Raw genomic sequence first — 17,632 nt, 5'->3', positions numbered from 1 at the left:
TATTTTATGCTATATAGAAAATATGTGTATACAATTTCATTACGATATGTTAATTTTCTCCGAGTTATGCCTCCCGAAACATAGAAAATCGCTTAGTCATAGAAGGGGCGGTGCCACACCCATTTTCAAAAATTTTATTGTTTTCCAATTTAACGTTAAAATTCAATTTAGAAAGTAAAATTCTATTGACACAAAGCTCTTTTTCGTTAAGACATAGCTTATTATTTTCGTCTACGACCCTTTCAAAAATTTTTTATATAAAAGTGGGCGTGGTCTTTAACAGATCTCGTCCATTTTCCCTAGAAATATTTCCTGCTATAGGGAAAGTTTGTCCCGCAGAGATAAGTTTAGCAATGACCTTCGTCTGCCAGCTGATTTCGACTGGTGTCCTGGAAAAAGAGAAAAGAGGAAATGTACGATTTTTTAAGACAACGAACCAAAATTATGAATGACAAGATGAAACACCGTTCTGACAACGCAATTTAATTGGAAGGTTTTCTGGAAGGAGATATATTGCTGTTATATAACGCACAATAGAAAACAGATACGTCTCTGAAATTTCAGTGTAACTAGGAAGGGTCGTACGAAGTTATAAGCCGAATAAATGATATTGTTTACCGCATATCAACCATTGCAAGGCAACGGGACGATCAGAATTAGTTTAAGGGCAGTGTGGCGAATATTAAAAATTTCGAAAAATCACTATGCCGCTAGTAAATAAATGCTGTGCAAAAACAACAGCGATGTTAGCAGATGAGATAACTAACAGCTACGCACACATGTACACAGCAATAAGAGCATATATCACATTACGCAAACAACAGACACATACACTTGTATTTAGCCAAAACGAGACATGATACAATATATGAAAACGAGAAGTAAATAACAAACTACTCGAGAATGCTGTTCGAGTAAAGTCTAGACACAGAGAAAAATTATGAAGAATCCAATAATATTAGAGAAAAATTGAAAAGGTTACAAACGGCGATGGTTACTAGGACATGTCTATAATATAAAAATAAGTCGGGTTTTCTTTCCTGACGCTATAACTCCAGAATACACGAACCGATTTCCACGCTTTTGCATTCGTTGGAAAGGTCTCAGCCTCCGTGAGGTTTATAGTAAAGAGAATTCAGGATCAACGCACAGGGTTTCGAGATATAGGCCAAAACGTGGACCCAGGTACCCCTAGAATGTGTTTATAGAATATGAATAACAAATGAAAGCTGTTGATGAGTGCCTTAGTAGAGGGTAATTACCATACCCCTGGGTTTCTAGGGTCTCAAGATATAGGTCCAAACGTGGACCTGGGTACCCCTAGAATATCTTCTTAGGGTATGGATATCAAATGAAAGCTGTTGATGAGTGCTTTAGAAGAGGGTAATTTTCATACCGCTGGGTTACTAGGGTTTCGAGATATATGTCAAAACGTGGACCCGGGTACCCCTAGAATATGTTCATAGGATATGGATATCAAATGAAAGCTGTTGATGAGTGCTTTAATATAGGGTAATTTTCAGACCTCTAGGTGAGTGGGGTCTCGAGAAATAGGCCAAAACGTGGACCCGGGTACCCCTAGAATGTGTTTATAGAATATGGATAACAAATGAAAGATGTTGATGAGTGCTTTAGTAGAGGGTAATTTTCATACCCCCGGGTGACTAGGGTCTCGAGATATAGGCCAAAACGTGGACACGAATACACCTAGAATGTGTTTTTATATTACGGATGTCAAATTGAAGCTGTTGATGTATGCTTTAGTACAGAGTAAATTTTACACCGCTGGGTGACTAGGGTCTCGAGATATAGGTCAAAACATGGACCCGGATACTCCTAGTGAGTGTGTGTGTGTATTATGGATATCAATTGAAAGCTGTTTCTGAGAGCGTTAAAGTAATTTTCATTGTGATATTCGATTTAGTCGCATCAACCTGGCAAAACTGATAAATATGCATGCGAAGCCGAAATAAAGGCAAGAATTAATAATACCCACATACCTATTTATATACGTCCTATTCGATTTGCCTGAAATATGGTATATATATTTGCCTATATTAGTATTTACGATGCTTTTTTGCGGGAAGTAAACCAGAGACGGACTGGGACTGGGATTAGGACTAGGATTGGGACTGGGACTGACCCTGAGACTCGGAATGGGACTGGAACAAAATACATACCACTCTCTGGGACGGGCAGTAAGATATGAAGAAGAATGAGAAAAACTGGAGAGAAGAGAAAAGGGAGAAAGAGACTGAGAAAGAGACAGAATGAGACCAATATGGATATAGATGAAACGAGAAATACGGAGGGAGGAGTGAATACAAATAGTAGGAAAAAGTGTAGAGGGGCGAGGGCAGAGATAGACGGAAAAAGCTTATTAAAATGTATGCAGATAGAACAAATTTATGGCAGAACAACGTCTGCCTGGTCTGCTAATCTCTAATATAAATAACAAAACAATTGAATAAAGCAATGAGAGGAAGTGTCGCTAATTAAAATACAAATTATAACATTGATACAATAGTTAACAGCGGAAGCCCTGCTAATAGAAAAAAAGCTTTGCTGTAAAAATCCATTTTTACTAAGCTTTTAAGCGCACCTAAAACATTTCCACATCATTAGGATTAATTACATATAGGATTAGTATGTACCTAAAATGGTGAAAAAAAGGAATAGCAACAAAAGGGCATACTCAGAGACCAATTGCAAAGCGAGCAGCAGGGCATTAATATGGCAGAGTGGTTAAAGGCATTTGCCTTTACAGTGCTATGAATGTTGGAGATTCGAGTTCAGTGCTCCGCTCCCGAAAAGCTAGCTGATGAAGAAGTGAAATTCAGAAACATGTCCTAGCAACCATCGATGTTTTGAAATTATATCAAAGTGAAGATATTTTCGCAATTTATGAAAATATTTTCTGAAACGCCTTGCATTGCCGTCGACTTCTTTGATTGTTTCAGTCTCTTTTTATAACATTTAAAATTAATGAAATACAGACGCTTCTCATATGCATTTAATTGCGATAAAAAAATTATGCATCAAATTCTTCAAGCTTTAACAAAATTATGACCAAAATCGAATTTAACATAATTTTTTATCTTTCAGTTTCACTTTTACTCAACACCATTAAGGCGCATCATCGGCTATAATGGGAAATCTGACCTCATCAAGTGGTGGCTCAATTGAAATTAATCCGCGTGTTATAGACAATCATAGTCGTACACACAAACACACTTACAATGTTGCAGAACAAGCAAGCGATGATGAAATATCTAACAACAATAACACTACAATCACTTTTCGCAATGGTCTAAGCAATGGCGCTGCTGAAAATCTGCACACAAACGGAAATAGCACAACAACAACGAGCAACAGTGTAGCTAAAGTACCAAATACATATGAGCCACGCGAAAAGTATATCATCACGAAAAATGTTATTGTTATAGGCCTGGCTTTTATGATACACTTCACAGCCTTTCATGGTACTTCAAATCTGCAAAGTTCTGTGAATTCAGACAAAGCATTGGGCACAACAACACTTGCTGTGATTTACGGTTCATTGATTTTATCGAACATTTTTCTACCAATGACTGTTATTAGGTGAGTAGGTATGTGTGTTTACTAAGTACCTATGTATGGGTTTAAGTTTTCATATAAATCTTGCTATAGATTCCCTTGTCATCGAAATTTAAATGCCGCTTATCTCTGTTGCAGTGAAACTTAATATATCGGAAAGGCATTGATAAGTATTGAATTTAAGTACATATGTACTTACAGATGTAGTTACAAAATAGATGCCGGCACTTTCGAAATCATTTAAATGAAAAATTGTGCTTATAGCTATACACATTCCGCGAATGTTTAGGGGGGAGTGTTATCAATGTTGATAGTACGTTACTATAACATGCACCATTAAGGTACGAGTCCACACATCTCGGGAGCGATTTAATATGACTGCATTGAACTTTCTAGGCCATACCGCAAAATGTCTGACAAAGGACCATCAACATCGCTAATACGACAACAATATTGGAAATCGCTTTCGCATTTCACTACGAATCTTCGCCTAGCCACCCATTAACAAGACTTTAATTTATAGCACTACCACCGCACTATAAACACCCATATAACTTAAGGTCTTAACCCCAAAAATTTCTATCATTAGACAGCCAACCTCGACACGTTACTCCAAGCCATAAAAGGTCCAACACTTCCCGCTTGACTGAAAAGATGGAACGAAAAATAACTGAACGAAATCTCAAAACATGGGAGAATTAAAAAGGGGGGACAGCAGGGGTGTCCTGCCTTTGTTTATTTGCTACGCATCAAAGCTGTCTTCCCCACCAGAAGTAATAAATATCATTCCATCATACTACACGAAAATGGCAACGGGGCCTGGCTTTCCAATAGGTGAACTAGTTTCTTCACCTCACGCAATTTGGTACTATCACGGACCAAATTCACGGCCACATCACTATCGTAATTGATGCGGTTTAAGGAAACGCATGTATTGTGGATTCGATAGAGCATACCTTATTTCCAAACCGGAGTCATACACTTGTCTGACAGTATTTTACAAAGAAATAAGAACACACTTTTTACCAGCTCTTGGGCTCTGTGTTTGAATAGCTGCATTTTAGATACCGGAGTCATAATTTTTCTTCATAACTGACGGTTACCAGGTGGCAGAATTTGCTGCCACCTTCAAAACTTCCATCTCCGTATTTACTGGATGCCAATTTCGCATCACGGTAATGCTGGTAACTGCAGGCATCAAGCCGGCACAATATTTCTCATCGTGACAATTTATTTTTATTGGACTTACTGAAACTTTTTACTCATTTTATTGATTTTGCAACAGGAAAGATAATTCATATAGATTGTGCCGTTTTTTCGTCATCTCGTTGTAAAATTTTGTTTCGGGAGAAACCAGTTTCGGGATTGTGCCATCAGCAGTGTCGGTCTACGTTGTGATCTGTTGTTGTCATTGGTTTTATAATTATGTTCGTAGATAAATGAGAAGGTATTGTCAAATTGTTCGTTTATGTATATGGATGTGCATGTGCTGTGTATTCATTCAGAACCGATGGTAGTTTTTACTGATATATTTGCGTGACTGACTGCGGCAGGTAGAAGTCAGTAATTCTAGTCGTTTGAATTTATTTCTGTGTTTGTTGCTTTGGTGCGTTTATGATTTTGTATTTATTTGTTGTTATGTGTTTGTCTGTTTTTGTGCGTTTGTCTGTTGTACTTACATGATTACTTTGTCTCTTCTAAACTAGTTTTAAAGGTTCAAATGTTATTATATAAACTTGCAACGTTCGCAACGGTATTTAGAGGGAGTGAGCAACATATTATCACTGATCGGCTGCATGGTTAAATCAAATATTGCTCTAAATTAGAAGGTGTATGGGCCGGCTGGAAAAGTCATCGTTTGAGTTTTTTAAAATAGCTTCCTTGTGTCATTTCTCCTAATATACTCAGTCCACGGAGGGGTGTGCTTATATCGCCGGCCACATGGAAATATTCAGGGTCGATATTTGAACCTAGTAAAATATTCAGGAAGTAGGTGGTTCCCGAATGGTATGTGCAGTTTGATTTCACGTTCTTTGATTAGCATACAGTCAACTAGCTTGGTGTACCTTTTTATGATGCAACTAGATAATAGCGGCGATGAAGTCTATTTAATCCGAAGCTCAAAATGTCGATTAATTCAATGATGGGAGGTCCTATTTCTAGTTTATTATAAAATCGGTCCTTGACGGTGTTAGAGTATAGCCTATAGATGGGTATACGAAAGTTATAATGAAAAACCTCGACTTGATGTGTAGCAAGAAGATTGTTTATAGCTGGATGTTTACAGCATTTTGCGTCAGAATTGTTCACGTTGTTCAGAGTGGATGCATAAAGACACAACAGTTGAGATTTAGCAATTCACGAACTGTTTGCACAGCGATACAGCTACGCCCCATCTCTCAACATATTCTCAATACCACGCTTCTTTTTGCCATATTTGACACTCACTTTAGCGTACTGATTTTTATGTATTACTTCAGAAACCTTTATTTGTTGTTTCAGCTGTTTCAGCATGTAAAATCCATAAAATGTTGTGCATATATATGTATGTATATAAGTTTATATATACCAAAACAGCCAGGAAATATACCACTATTCAAATAAATATTTCTCACTGCCACCAAACTAGTTATGAAATAATCAAGGTTTAAAAACGTAAAATTTCAGAACACTAAAGCGTCCAAAGGTAGTGCTTTTCTTCATTCGACCTGCAGTATGGCATCTTACTTGTCAACATAGTCTCTTACACATACCGATCTCAAAGAGACTGTAATATATCTGGACCAACCCTCTTTGTTACTGATGAGGGGTCAAGAAATCAGAATTCTATGGCATGCGATGTAATCTCCACCGTGTTAGGGTGCTTGGAATATACCTGCGCCAGATATTATTGTTGTAAGAGGCAACTAAAATGCCAAACTGGATTCAAAGCTCTGGCGACCACAAGTTCCTCGTGGATATAACGGACAGTAACTTTCTTAAATAAAGACAATTGGATCCGGAACATCAGCTCATCCAGCGAGGAATGACTTCTGCCAATTAATGCTACTTGTGCTAGGTAGGCAACCGAAAAGTTAAGTACACTCACGGCAATTGATAATTATGCTCTACAATTCACTTATCGTACCCATCCTCCTATATGGTGCAGAACCTTGGACCATGACAACATCAAATGAAGTGGTTTTACGGACTCTTCACATTGGTTCAGCAAATTAATACGCAGCGCGTACGCTGGTTAGGCTAAGTTATGTGCATGAAAAAAGATGATCGGGCTACGAAAGTATTTTATCAGAACCCGCTTGTGGAAGCAGATGAAGGGGGAGGCCGCCACTCCGCTGAAAAGACGAGGTGGAAAACGATTTAGATTCGCTTGCTGTGACCAATTGGCGTCGAACAACCCAGCTAAGTAAAGGCTGTCGCGCCTTGTTGGACGGTCATAACCGTTTAATTGGTTAAGCGCCAATTAAGAAAGCAAGTAATTGCTTGAGTCCTTGACCTAAGCTTTTGTATCAGTAGTGAGGTCTATGGCAACTAATTTGTTTAACTGCGGGGTATATTCGTAAACATATGCATGAATAAAGTCTTAAACACTAAAATTAAAAAATAAAAGTGCGATAACCTCCGAAGAGATTTTGGGCCGAGCTTCACTTCCAATTTGTGTTGTACTCCTTTTTAATATTACCTCAAATTCACGGGACGGTACCTACATTTTTACCAGACCTCGAGAGACATCTGCAAGGCAGATGCGTTTTCACTGAGAAGCTGCTCATGCCAGAAATATATGCGGAGTGCTTGTCAAAATCATTGCCAAAGGGCGACCCTGCTAGAAAACTTTCTAAATGGAAAAACTTGTTTCACAATTTTGGTGTTGCTTTGACCAGGGGGATCGAACCCAGGATCTTCGGTCTGGTATACGGCCGCCGTCTTATATACTAAATATTTGTACATTGTTATATGTTTTTAAATAACGATACTAAACACAAAAATTACATGGTTAGCTATTTTATTACTTTTTTCAATCGCTTCCACGAGCTTCAATGAGCCAAATCTGTACGCTTCATTCTTACTTGCATTTGCGTTTTGTGTTTGCTAGTGCCCCGTTTGATTATGTGTTAGCTTTTGTAAGTGTGTGTGCATTTGTTTTGCTGTAATGCTTGATATGTATGTTTATTTGTGTTTTATTATTGTGTTGGTTAAATCCTTCCGCTAGTTTGTTTATATACAGTAAATCGGCAAAGCAAGTCGAAGCACATAAATCAATAACAATGTAAACTCGCCTGTTTGTAGGCAACTAGTTTGTGTACACATATGCATACATATATACATACATACATACATATCTACGAATATTCATTGTACGGATGATCAAGTATGTAACGCTTGGCTGCAGCATGACGATAGTATTGTTGCTTCAATTAGTGTCAATACGTAAAAGTACTGAAAACAAATACAACGGAAGTTGAAACGTTGTTATTTGAAATGCCTGCATATTTACCCATGTGAAGTGTGGGAACTGTAAATTGGGATTGAATGGTGTTTGAGATCGTTATGCCGCATGGATTTACTATTTATCTATATATGGGGTTTTCCATCCCATTTCGACCAATTTTGAACCCGACCCCTTTAGAATTGGCTGAAAGTTTTTCTTCTTTTTCTAGCTTACGAAAGACGTTTTTCAGAATTTTTTCAAATTTTTTCATCCAACTCAAAAAAAGTTATGAATTTTTAAAAAAAACACCGGTTTTGTTTTCAAAATGCTATAAGTTTTTCAAAAATTGACCGTTTGGGATCTTTTTTTTTTTAATTTGATTTTAAATGTAAAATTTTTAAAGTTTTTTTTTTAATTTTTCAGTTTTTCGAGAAATTTCGAATTTCGCCATTTTTTGTTCTCATAAAAAACTTCAATCAATTCTGCAATCATCCCCACTAATCCCGGAGCGGGCCAATTTTTTTTTTTTTTATTTAATTGAAAAAAACAAAACTTTAAACATTTTTTTGTACATTTAAAAACAAATTTAAAAAAAAAAAACGATCCCAAACGGTCAATTTTTGAAAAATTATAGCATTTTGAAAACAAAAGCGGTGCTTTTTTTAAATTCATAATTTTTTTGAGTTGGATGAAAAAATTTGAAAAAAATCTGAAAAACGTCTTTCGTAAGCTAGAAAAAGAAGAAAAACTTTCAGCCAATTCTAAAGGGGTCGGGTTCAAAATTGGTCGAAATGGGATAGAATACCCCATATATAAAAATAAGTGCACATTTTTGGTCTTACTTTATAACTTGAGACCCGCTCCACTGAATTCAACCAAATTTTTACGGTGCATATGGTCTATCATGTAGATGGTTTCTGTAAAGTTTGATTGAATTTGGTCGAGCGGTTCATGAGATATATCACACTAAGCTACGGCTATGTTTCATACCAATGGATGGTGCTTATTTCTATTTTACATTATTCAATGGAATTGACGTTTCTAGAATTATAATTTGACGTTTGGCATTTCTCAAGTGAAAACCAAACGAAAAAAAGAAGTAATCTGATTTGTGTTTTTTTTTTCATAAAAACTGCGAAAAAAAATAAAGGAACTGGATTTAAGTAAATTCGGTATATGCTGTGCTTCAATTTGGTGAGTAATGTCCCACTAAATATATTAAGTGTGATTTTGTTGTGTCAAAGAAACAACATTGTAATAAAATTGCGTTGCTTTTCTTCAGAAACAACCATGAATACAGTTGAAATAATAGAAAAAGCTTCAACGGCGTAAACAAGGAATACCAGTTGATGGTCATCCAGGTATTTTCCAAACAGATGCCTTGGGCAGGATGTATAAGGTACATCCCAACAATGCTGAATGTTTCGATTTGCGAATTTTGTTGGTAAACATTTGAGGACCAAAATAATTTCAGGATTTAAGGACAGTTCAGGTAATTTTTGTCAGACATATCGCGAAGAATGTCAGCTCTTGCATTTGTTAGAAGATGACACTCATTGGAACGCAACACTTCATGATGCATCGATTTCATCTCATCCACAGCAAATACGAATGCTATTTTCTATTATAATATCAACATGCACGCCATCTCGTATGCAATTGAATTGTGGAATAAATATAAAGATTACATGACTGTAGATATTTTAATTCGAATGCGTCGTAGAGCAATGGATCCTGATTTGCTGATTACATTGGAAATGTACAATGAAGCTTTGAATTGAAGATATGTGTCTTGCGATTGCCAATAAAGCATTGGGGCAGTTAGCTTTGATTTCACTAAATCGTCGATGGTGTGATTTATTTTACCGAGAGTTACAGCGTGAACAACAATTCGATTGTGACGATTTACGTACATTTGTTCAATCCATCATCACCAAATTGAACAATCAACAAAAGCATATATATGACAAAATCTAGCAAGCTGTTTCTGATAACACTGGTGGATTATATTTTTTGGATGCACCTGGCGGCACTGGAAAAACATTTGTGATTTCATTGATTTTAGCAACTATTCGATCGCAACAGAAAATTGCTTTGGAACTTGCCATTGAATATACAGGTGGTTGAAACTCCAACCTGTAACATATCCAAAAATTCAGCGTTGGCAAAAGTTTTGCAATAAGCAGCGGTCATTCTATGGGATAAGTGTAAAATGGCAAACAAAAAATCATAGGAAGCATTAAATCTAACAATGCAAGATTTACGTGGAAACCGAAGGCTTTTCGGTGGTGCTTTAATTTTATTGTCAGGTGACTTTCGACAAACATTGCCCGTTATTCCGCGATCAACACCGACAGATGAGATCAGTGCATGTTTGAAGTCTTCCCTTTTGCGGCGATAAGTGAAAAATGGCAAAATTTCAATCGACAAAACAAATGGTTTGAATACATTGCCAAACAATTTTTGTACAATTATCCAATCAAAAGAAGAATTAATTGAACGAGTGTTTCAAAATATTGTTCAAAATTACATAAATGACGATTGGTTGAGAGAACGCGCTATACTGGCACCAAAAAATGTACATGTCAATGAAATCAATCATCACATTCTGAAAAAAGTGCCAGGTGTGGTGACAAGATGCAAGTCAGTAGATAGCGCAATGAATTAAGATGACGCAGTGAATTATCCAGTTGAATTTTTGAAATCACTGGAACCGTCTGATATGCCACCGCATTGTTTAAATTTGAAGGTCGGCTCATCAGTTATTTTATTACGGAATTTAAATGCACCAAAATTGTGTAATGGAACAAGACTGAATGTAAAAAAGTTGATGACGAATTTAATTGAAGCAACAATACAGACCGGCAAAGCGAAAGGTGAAATTGTGCTTATACCGCGAATCCCACTGATACCAACAGATGTGCGATTTGAATTCAAGCGTTTGCGATTTCCAGTGCGCCTGCCATTTGCTATGTCAGTCAACAAGGCGCAAGGACAAACGCTTCGAGTATGCGAATTGAATTTGGAGGAACCGTGCTTTTCGCACGGATAGCTATACGTTGCTTGTTCCAGAGTAGGCATTCCCAATTGTTTGTTTATTCATATCCCAGACGGAAAAACGAAGAATGTAGTGTATCCAAATGTGTTGGATTAAGAATTGAAATAAAGATTAAAAAAATTCTATGATAATTTATTCACTTTCCAATATTTCTATATGTATAACGAAGCACAACGGGGTCCCGCTAGTGATAATATGAATGTAAGAACATTATATGGACTAAAAGTGCGCACTCCATTGAAAACTAAGAATTTCTTTAAACGTTTTTTCATACGTTAAACGATAGGGCTGAAACCAGTAACAAAACAAGTAAGGAAGGTTAAGTTCGGGTGTAACCGAAGATTTCATACTCAGTTGAGAGCTATGGTGACAACATAAGGGAAAACCACCTTGTGGTAAAATGAACCTAGGGTAACCCTGGAATGTGTTTGTAGGATATGTCTATCAAATGAAAGGCCCTAAAGAGTATTTTATGAGGGAGTGGGCCATAGTTCTATAGGTGGACGCCATTTAGGGATATCGCCATAAAGGTGGATCAGGGTTGACTCTAGAATTTGTTTGTACAACATGGGTATCAAAATAAAGGTGTTAATGAGTATTTTAAAGGGAGTGATCCTTAGTTCCATAGGTGTACGCCGTTTCGAGATATCGCCATAAAGGTGGACCAGGGGTGACATTAGAATTTGTTTGTACGATATGGGTATCAAATTAAAGGTATTGATGAGAGTTTTACAAGGGAGTGGTGGTAGTTGTATAGGTGGTCGCCTTTTCAGAGATATCGCCATAAAGTTGGACCTGGGGTGACCCTAGAATGCGTTTGTACCATATGGGTATCAAACGAAAGGTGTTAATGGATATTTTAAATGGGAGTGGGCCTAAGTTCTATAGGTGGACGCCTTTTCGAGGTATCGCAACTTAGACTTTGTTTGTACGATATGGGTATCAAATGAAAGGTGTTAATGAGTATTTTTAAAAGGGAGTGGGTCTTCGTTCTATAGGTGGTCGATTTTTCGAGATATCGCCATAAAGGTGGACCAGGGGTGACTCTAGAATATATTTGTACGATATGGGTATCAAATGAAAGGTGTTAATGAGTATTTTAAAAGGGCGTGTGGCTTAGTTCTATAGGTATTTTCGAGATATCGCCATAAAGGTGGACCAGGGGTGACTCTAGAATGTGTTTGTACGATACTGGTATCAAATTAAAGGTATTAATGAGAGTTTTAAACGGGAGTGGTGGTAGTTGTATATGTGAATGCGTTTTCCAGATATCGAACAAAATGTGGACCAGGGTGACCCAGAACATTATCTGTTGGATACCGCTTATTTATTTATATATGTAATACCTGCCAAGATTTCAAGGGTTTTTTATTTCGCCCTGCAGAACTTTTTCATTTTCTTCTGCTTAATATGGTAGGTGTCACACCCATTTTACAAAGTTTTTTGCTAAAGTTATATTTCGCGTCAATAAACCAATCCAATTACCATGTTTCATCCCTTTTTTCGTATTTGGTATAGAATTATGGCATTTTTTTCATTTTTCGTAATTTTCGATATCGAAAAAGTGGCCGTGGTCATAATCGGTTTTCGTTCATTTTTTATACCAAGATAAAGTGAGTTCAGATAAGTACGTGAACTAAGTTTAGTAAAGATATGTTAAAGGGCCATGCGGAAGGACAGACGGACGACTGTGTATAAAAACTGGGCGTGGCTTCAACCAATTTCACCGATTTTCACAGAACACAGTTAACGTCATAAAATCTCTGCCCCTACCAAATTTCAAAATGATTGGTAAATTTTTGTTCGACTTATGGTATTAAAAGTGTCCTAGACAAATTAAATGAAAAAGGGCGGAGCCATGCCCATTTTGAAATTTTCTTTTATTTTTGTATTTTGTTGCACCATATAATTACTGGAGTTGAATGTTGTTATAATTTACTTATATACTGTAAAGATATACAATTTTTGTTAAAATTTTACTTAAAAAAAAATTTTTTTTTAAGTGGGCGTGGTCCTTCTCCGATTTTGCTAATTTTTATTAAGCGTACATATAGTAATAAGGGTAACGTTCCTGCCAAATTTCATCATGATATCTTCAACGACTGCCAAATTACAGCTTACAAAAATTTTAAATTACCTTCTTTTAGAAGTGGGCGGTGCCACACCCATTGTCCAAGATTTTACTAATTTTCTATTCTGCGTCATAAGTTCAACACACCTACCAAGTTTCATCGCTTTATCTGTCTTTGGTAATGAATTATCGCAATTTTCGTGGCGTGGTGGGCGTGGTTATAGTCCGATATTGTTCATTTTAAATAGCGATCTGAGATGAGTGCTCAGGAACCTACATACCAAACTTCATCAAGATACCTCAAAAGTTACTCAAGTTATCGTGTTAACGGACGGACGGACGGACATGGCTCAATCAAATTTATTTTCGAGCCTGATGATTTTGATATATGGAAGTTTATATCTATCTCGATTCCTTTATACCTGTAAAACCAACCGTTATCCAATCAAACTTAATATACTCTGTGAGCTCTACTCAACTGAGTATAATTAAATGTATGTTGTCGTTTCTAAAACTAGTACAATACAAACATATCAGTTCACAAAGAACGAAAGCCATCAAGAAATGCATAACTTTCGCTACATACAAAGATACAAGTTTGTTGATACGGATGTATAAATATATGCAAAAAGAAGACAACTGTGATAAAATTGCAATTCGGCAGGACGTCACGTGGCGTTGGGCGAGAATGTTTGTCAACAAACCGAGCATCGCAGGAGTGCTGATTCAAATCCTACTCCAGAAAAAAAGGCTCTGAAGAGATTTACAAGGTGTATAATCGAAACAGCCGTCACCACGTCTGCCCAGATGTCGCGCTAAATAAATATTGCCAAAAGAATTTAAAAGTAAAACAAAATTTTAGTTATAAATGTTCGTACGGTTTTTAAGAGGGCATGCATATTATCAATGGCTAGCATATTGGGAGCGCGACAGCAGCATTGCATGCCATTCTGCACATCCTGCCTACAAATTAAGTCGCCAAAAAGATAACGCAACAAGGCTTAAGGCTGCGGATCAGCTTAAGTACATGCCATATGAATGGAGTACATATTTCCGTGCCTAAGCTTCAGAAGGGATCTTGGGCCACAATAGAGCCTTAGGGTTTGCGCAAGAGTGCGAATATGGTAGAACATACCAGACACGTGTATGCCTATAGTTCAAATTAACGACAGGGGTCGAGTCTGCTTTTAACTGTATCGATCCAGAAATAAGTAGATCTTACAGGCTGAGTGGTGTCTCTCAGAGAAATATCGTAGCCGTGAATAAATCAGCAGAAATTTCGGATGAAGCGTGCTTTAGCTGCGGTGGCGGCAGTATATACATTGATTGTTATGCAATCATGGATAGAATTTTACACAATACTTCATCAGAAAATGTCGTGGAATGCAAAAAATCATTGGGTTGAGTTCGCTCAGCCCTGGCCATACATATATATTGGATACCCGGTCATAAACGGGTAGAAGGTAATGAAAAGTCCGTTGAATTTACAAAGGAGGGTTCAGCACTCGATGAATCGATGGTAGACGTCCCAATCCGCTTGCGAAGTATTAAATGGAGAAGGAATTGCAAATAATCCATCATGAAGGAAGGGCGTAGACAGAAGCGCAGGGCTGCAAAACCTCTAAGGTCATGTATAAATCCTACGACGTTGGACACAATAAGATGCTTACATCTCTAAAAAGAGAAGGATTAAGACTTACGATGGGCATGCCAACTGGACGTGCTTATAAGTTAGGTCGCGTCAGTTACAGCAGATGTGAACCGCACAAAGAAATGGTTGAGCACCTTATGTGTTCGCGTTTGGGGTTTTTCTGTTTGGGCGTCAAAAAAATTCTGGTGACATTATGTACACATTCAGCCCGTATGGAGTCTTTATTGACCGGCCAGTTTAACTTAACCTCGCGCAGTTTTGATACAAATAATATTTTTATGTGAAAACATCTTGGCGCACGGTATGGGGGAATAAATATTTGATGAAGTGTTTGGTAGTGTAGGCGTGGTAGTGGTATGCTGTTCTATAGAATGTGAATGTAGTCTCAGTATAGACGTAATGTGTGGAGATGGTGGAAGAAATGAAAAGGAAAAGAAAGGCAGCTAAAACCGATGGACGTTTTACCGATTTGTTTATGGTCGATAACAGCTGCTCTCGACGAGTTATAAGAAGTCGTGGGCATATTATTAATTTCTTTTCGACGAGTTATCGGTTTTTCATCCAGTTTTTATCTTTTTGTTTTCGGCATATTATCGACAAGGCTTAGACGAGTCATCGAGATGTTATAAACTTAGCTATCGTTGCGCTGTAGTAAAGTAATCGAAAAGTAGCCCATTCGCGATGGAAAAAATATCGATCTAAGATGTATCGCTTTTTATTGAAAAAAGAAACGATTTTTTTCGAAAAAATATCAATTTGCTGTCAGTGAGCAGTTGCGTAGTTATTGAAAATTTATCGTTTTTTTATCGAAGAAATATTTATTTGTTTTCGAAGAAAATACTCATTTGCTATCGAAAAAATTCTTCTGTTTTTTCGGAAAAATATCTATTTTTTATCGGAGAGTTACGATTTAGACAGCAAGAATTTACCGGCATTATCCCGACAAGTTACAGAATTGCTATCGAAAGTTTATTAGAAAATTGTTGATTAGTAATTGAAAGTTTATCGAGTGCTTATCGAAATTTATCGAAAATGTAACGACTCTTTTTGGAAAAATATCTATTTGTTATTAATTTGTTATCGATGAGTAGGTGCATAGTTATCGATTCGTTATTGAAAGTTTTTCCAATTTATTTTTGAAGAAATATTGATTTGTTGTTGAGAAAATATCGATTTGCTATCGAAAACATTATGGATTTTTTTTTTCGAAAAATATCTTTTTGCTATCATAGAATGACCGTCTTGTTATCGACGTTTAACGACTATTATATCGAAACGTTTGTGATTTGTTATCGAAAGCTTATCATTTTGCTATAGAAAAGTGATCGATTAAGGTATTATCTACTGCTCAACTTCAATATAACATTGACCACACATTCAGTTAATAGCAAGCCGATAAGTAAGCAATAAGCAGCAGATGTCCCAGCGATAACAAGCCGATAGCAAACCCCTAACTCGATAATAATTTCGCTATCGATAATAAGCCGATAATGCAACAATAATTCGTTGCTATCAAATATTTGCAATATAACACAGATAGAGCTCTTCTCAAATATGTAGTCCGAAATTTCTATTTTGTTTCAAATATATATTCATCGTAGTTTTTCCTAAAACAATATTTCGCTAAAATGAAAACTACATAAATATACGAAAGGATTGGGGCATACTATTTCTTGGGGAGGATTTGTGTAGTCGAATTCCAAAACGCGCGTTTCCTTTGATTTATTATCTGAAATGTTTAGCGCATCCTCCATCGATTCGTACTTATAAAAAGTTATTGTTAATTCAATATATATTAATATTTTAACACCTGTAGATCCGAAAAAATTGAACTCTTGATCTCTTCGGAAAAGCGGTATGGTAATAATGTCAATATCGTTGACATTGTAGCCATTTGAAATTCGAACTTGTGCCATTTCATATTGACATTGTGGCCACTTGAAGTTGTCATAAAGACTATTGGCATTATGACCGTTAACCTTATGTAATCTCCTCAACTTCTCGATGGAGTATCATTTGAAATTAAATCAGCTGATATAAATGATTATAGGGATATTAATAAATTCGTTGCTTTCAGCGCATTTGACGTTTATAGCTTGATACTTTATTTTTCTTTTAATTTTTTCCATTTAACCTTTCTTTCTAGATTGTTTGGTTGTCATCTCACTATGGCGTTGGCTTTCTTCGCATATATGCCCTTTATGGCTGCACAGTTCTATCCACGCTTTGAAACGTTAATACCAGCTGGTAGATATTTTGTATATATTTTTCTTCTGAGATTAAAATTTTCACATCATTTTCAAAGGTTTAATGGTCGGCTTCGGTGGTGGCCCGCTATGGTGTGCCAAATGTACTTACCTCTCCACAGTCGCAGAAGCATTGACACAAGTGCACGGTAATCAGTCACGTAAGGATGTGAATACTGTAAAATTCTTTGGACTATTCTTCATTTTCTATCAAATGGCGCAAGTGTGGGGGAATTTAATATCTTCCTCAGGTAAGCGTTGAAAATGCATTAAAAATTGGAAAAAGAAAATTCCATACTTAAATTTTCCTACTTGTTTTCTTTTCAGTACTATCCTTCACATCATCGGAAGTAAACGTCACACTCAAGGCGCTTATCACACCACCACCCTCAGTAAGCCGCGTGGGCGAATTATGTGGTGCGCGTTTCTGTCCTGGCATTGGCGCGGAGGCCAACCCGAATTTACTACCACCCGAGCCAGCTAAAATTCAGCTTCTTACATCGATCTTTCTTGTATGCATGGCAACTGCTGTTATACTCATGATCTTCGGTGTTAGTTCGCTGAAACGGTAAGTTTAATTTTAAGCTCATTCCATTATACC

General features: G+C 36.8%; 1 protein-coding gene across 5 annotated transcripts in view; it reads left to right on the top strand.

Moving 5' to 3' along the window:
• The window catches only part of LOC137246264 (UNC93-like protein), a 109,691-nt gene that overhangs the window by 88,785 nt on the left and 3,274 nt on the right, over positions 1-17,632 (top strand). For all 5 annotated transcript variants that reach the window (XM_067777369.1, XM_067777366.1, XM_067777367.1 and 2 more), the window contains 4 exons: positions 3,106-3,600; positions 16,932-17,032; positions 17,091-17,282; positions 17,359-17,599. In XM_067777369.1, the coding sequence (XP_067633470.1) occupies positions 3,149-3,600; positions 16,932-17,032; positions 17,091-17,282; positions 17,359-17,599 (986 nt within the window). In that variant the 5' untranslated portion in view covers positions 3,106-3,148. The remainder of the gene's footprint in view (positions 1-3,105; positions 3,601-16,931; positions 17,033-17,090; positions 17,283-17,358; positions 17,600-17,632) is intronic.

This window comes from Eurosta solidaginis, chromosome 3, assembly GCF_040869045.1.
Source record: "Eurosta solidaginis isolate ZX-2024a chromosome 3, ASM4086904v1, whole genome shotgun sequence".
In the NCBI taxonomy this organism is placed as follows: Eukaryota; Metazoa; Arthropoda; class Insecta; order Diptera; family Tephritidae; genus Eurosta; species Eurosta solidaginis.
This window is presented reverse-complemented; position numbering and strand designations above follow the sequence as displayed.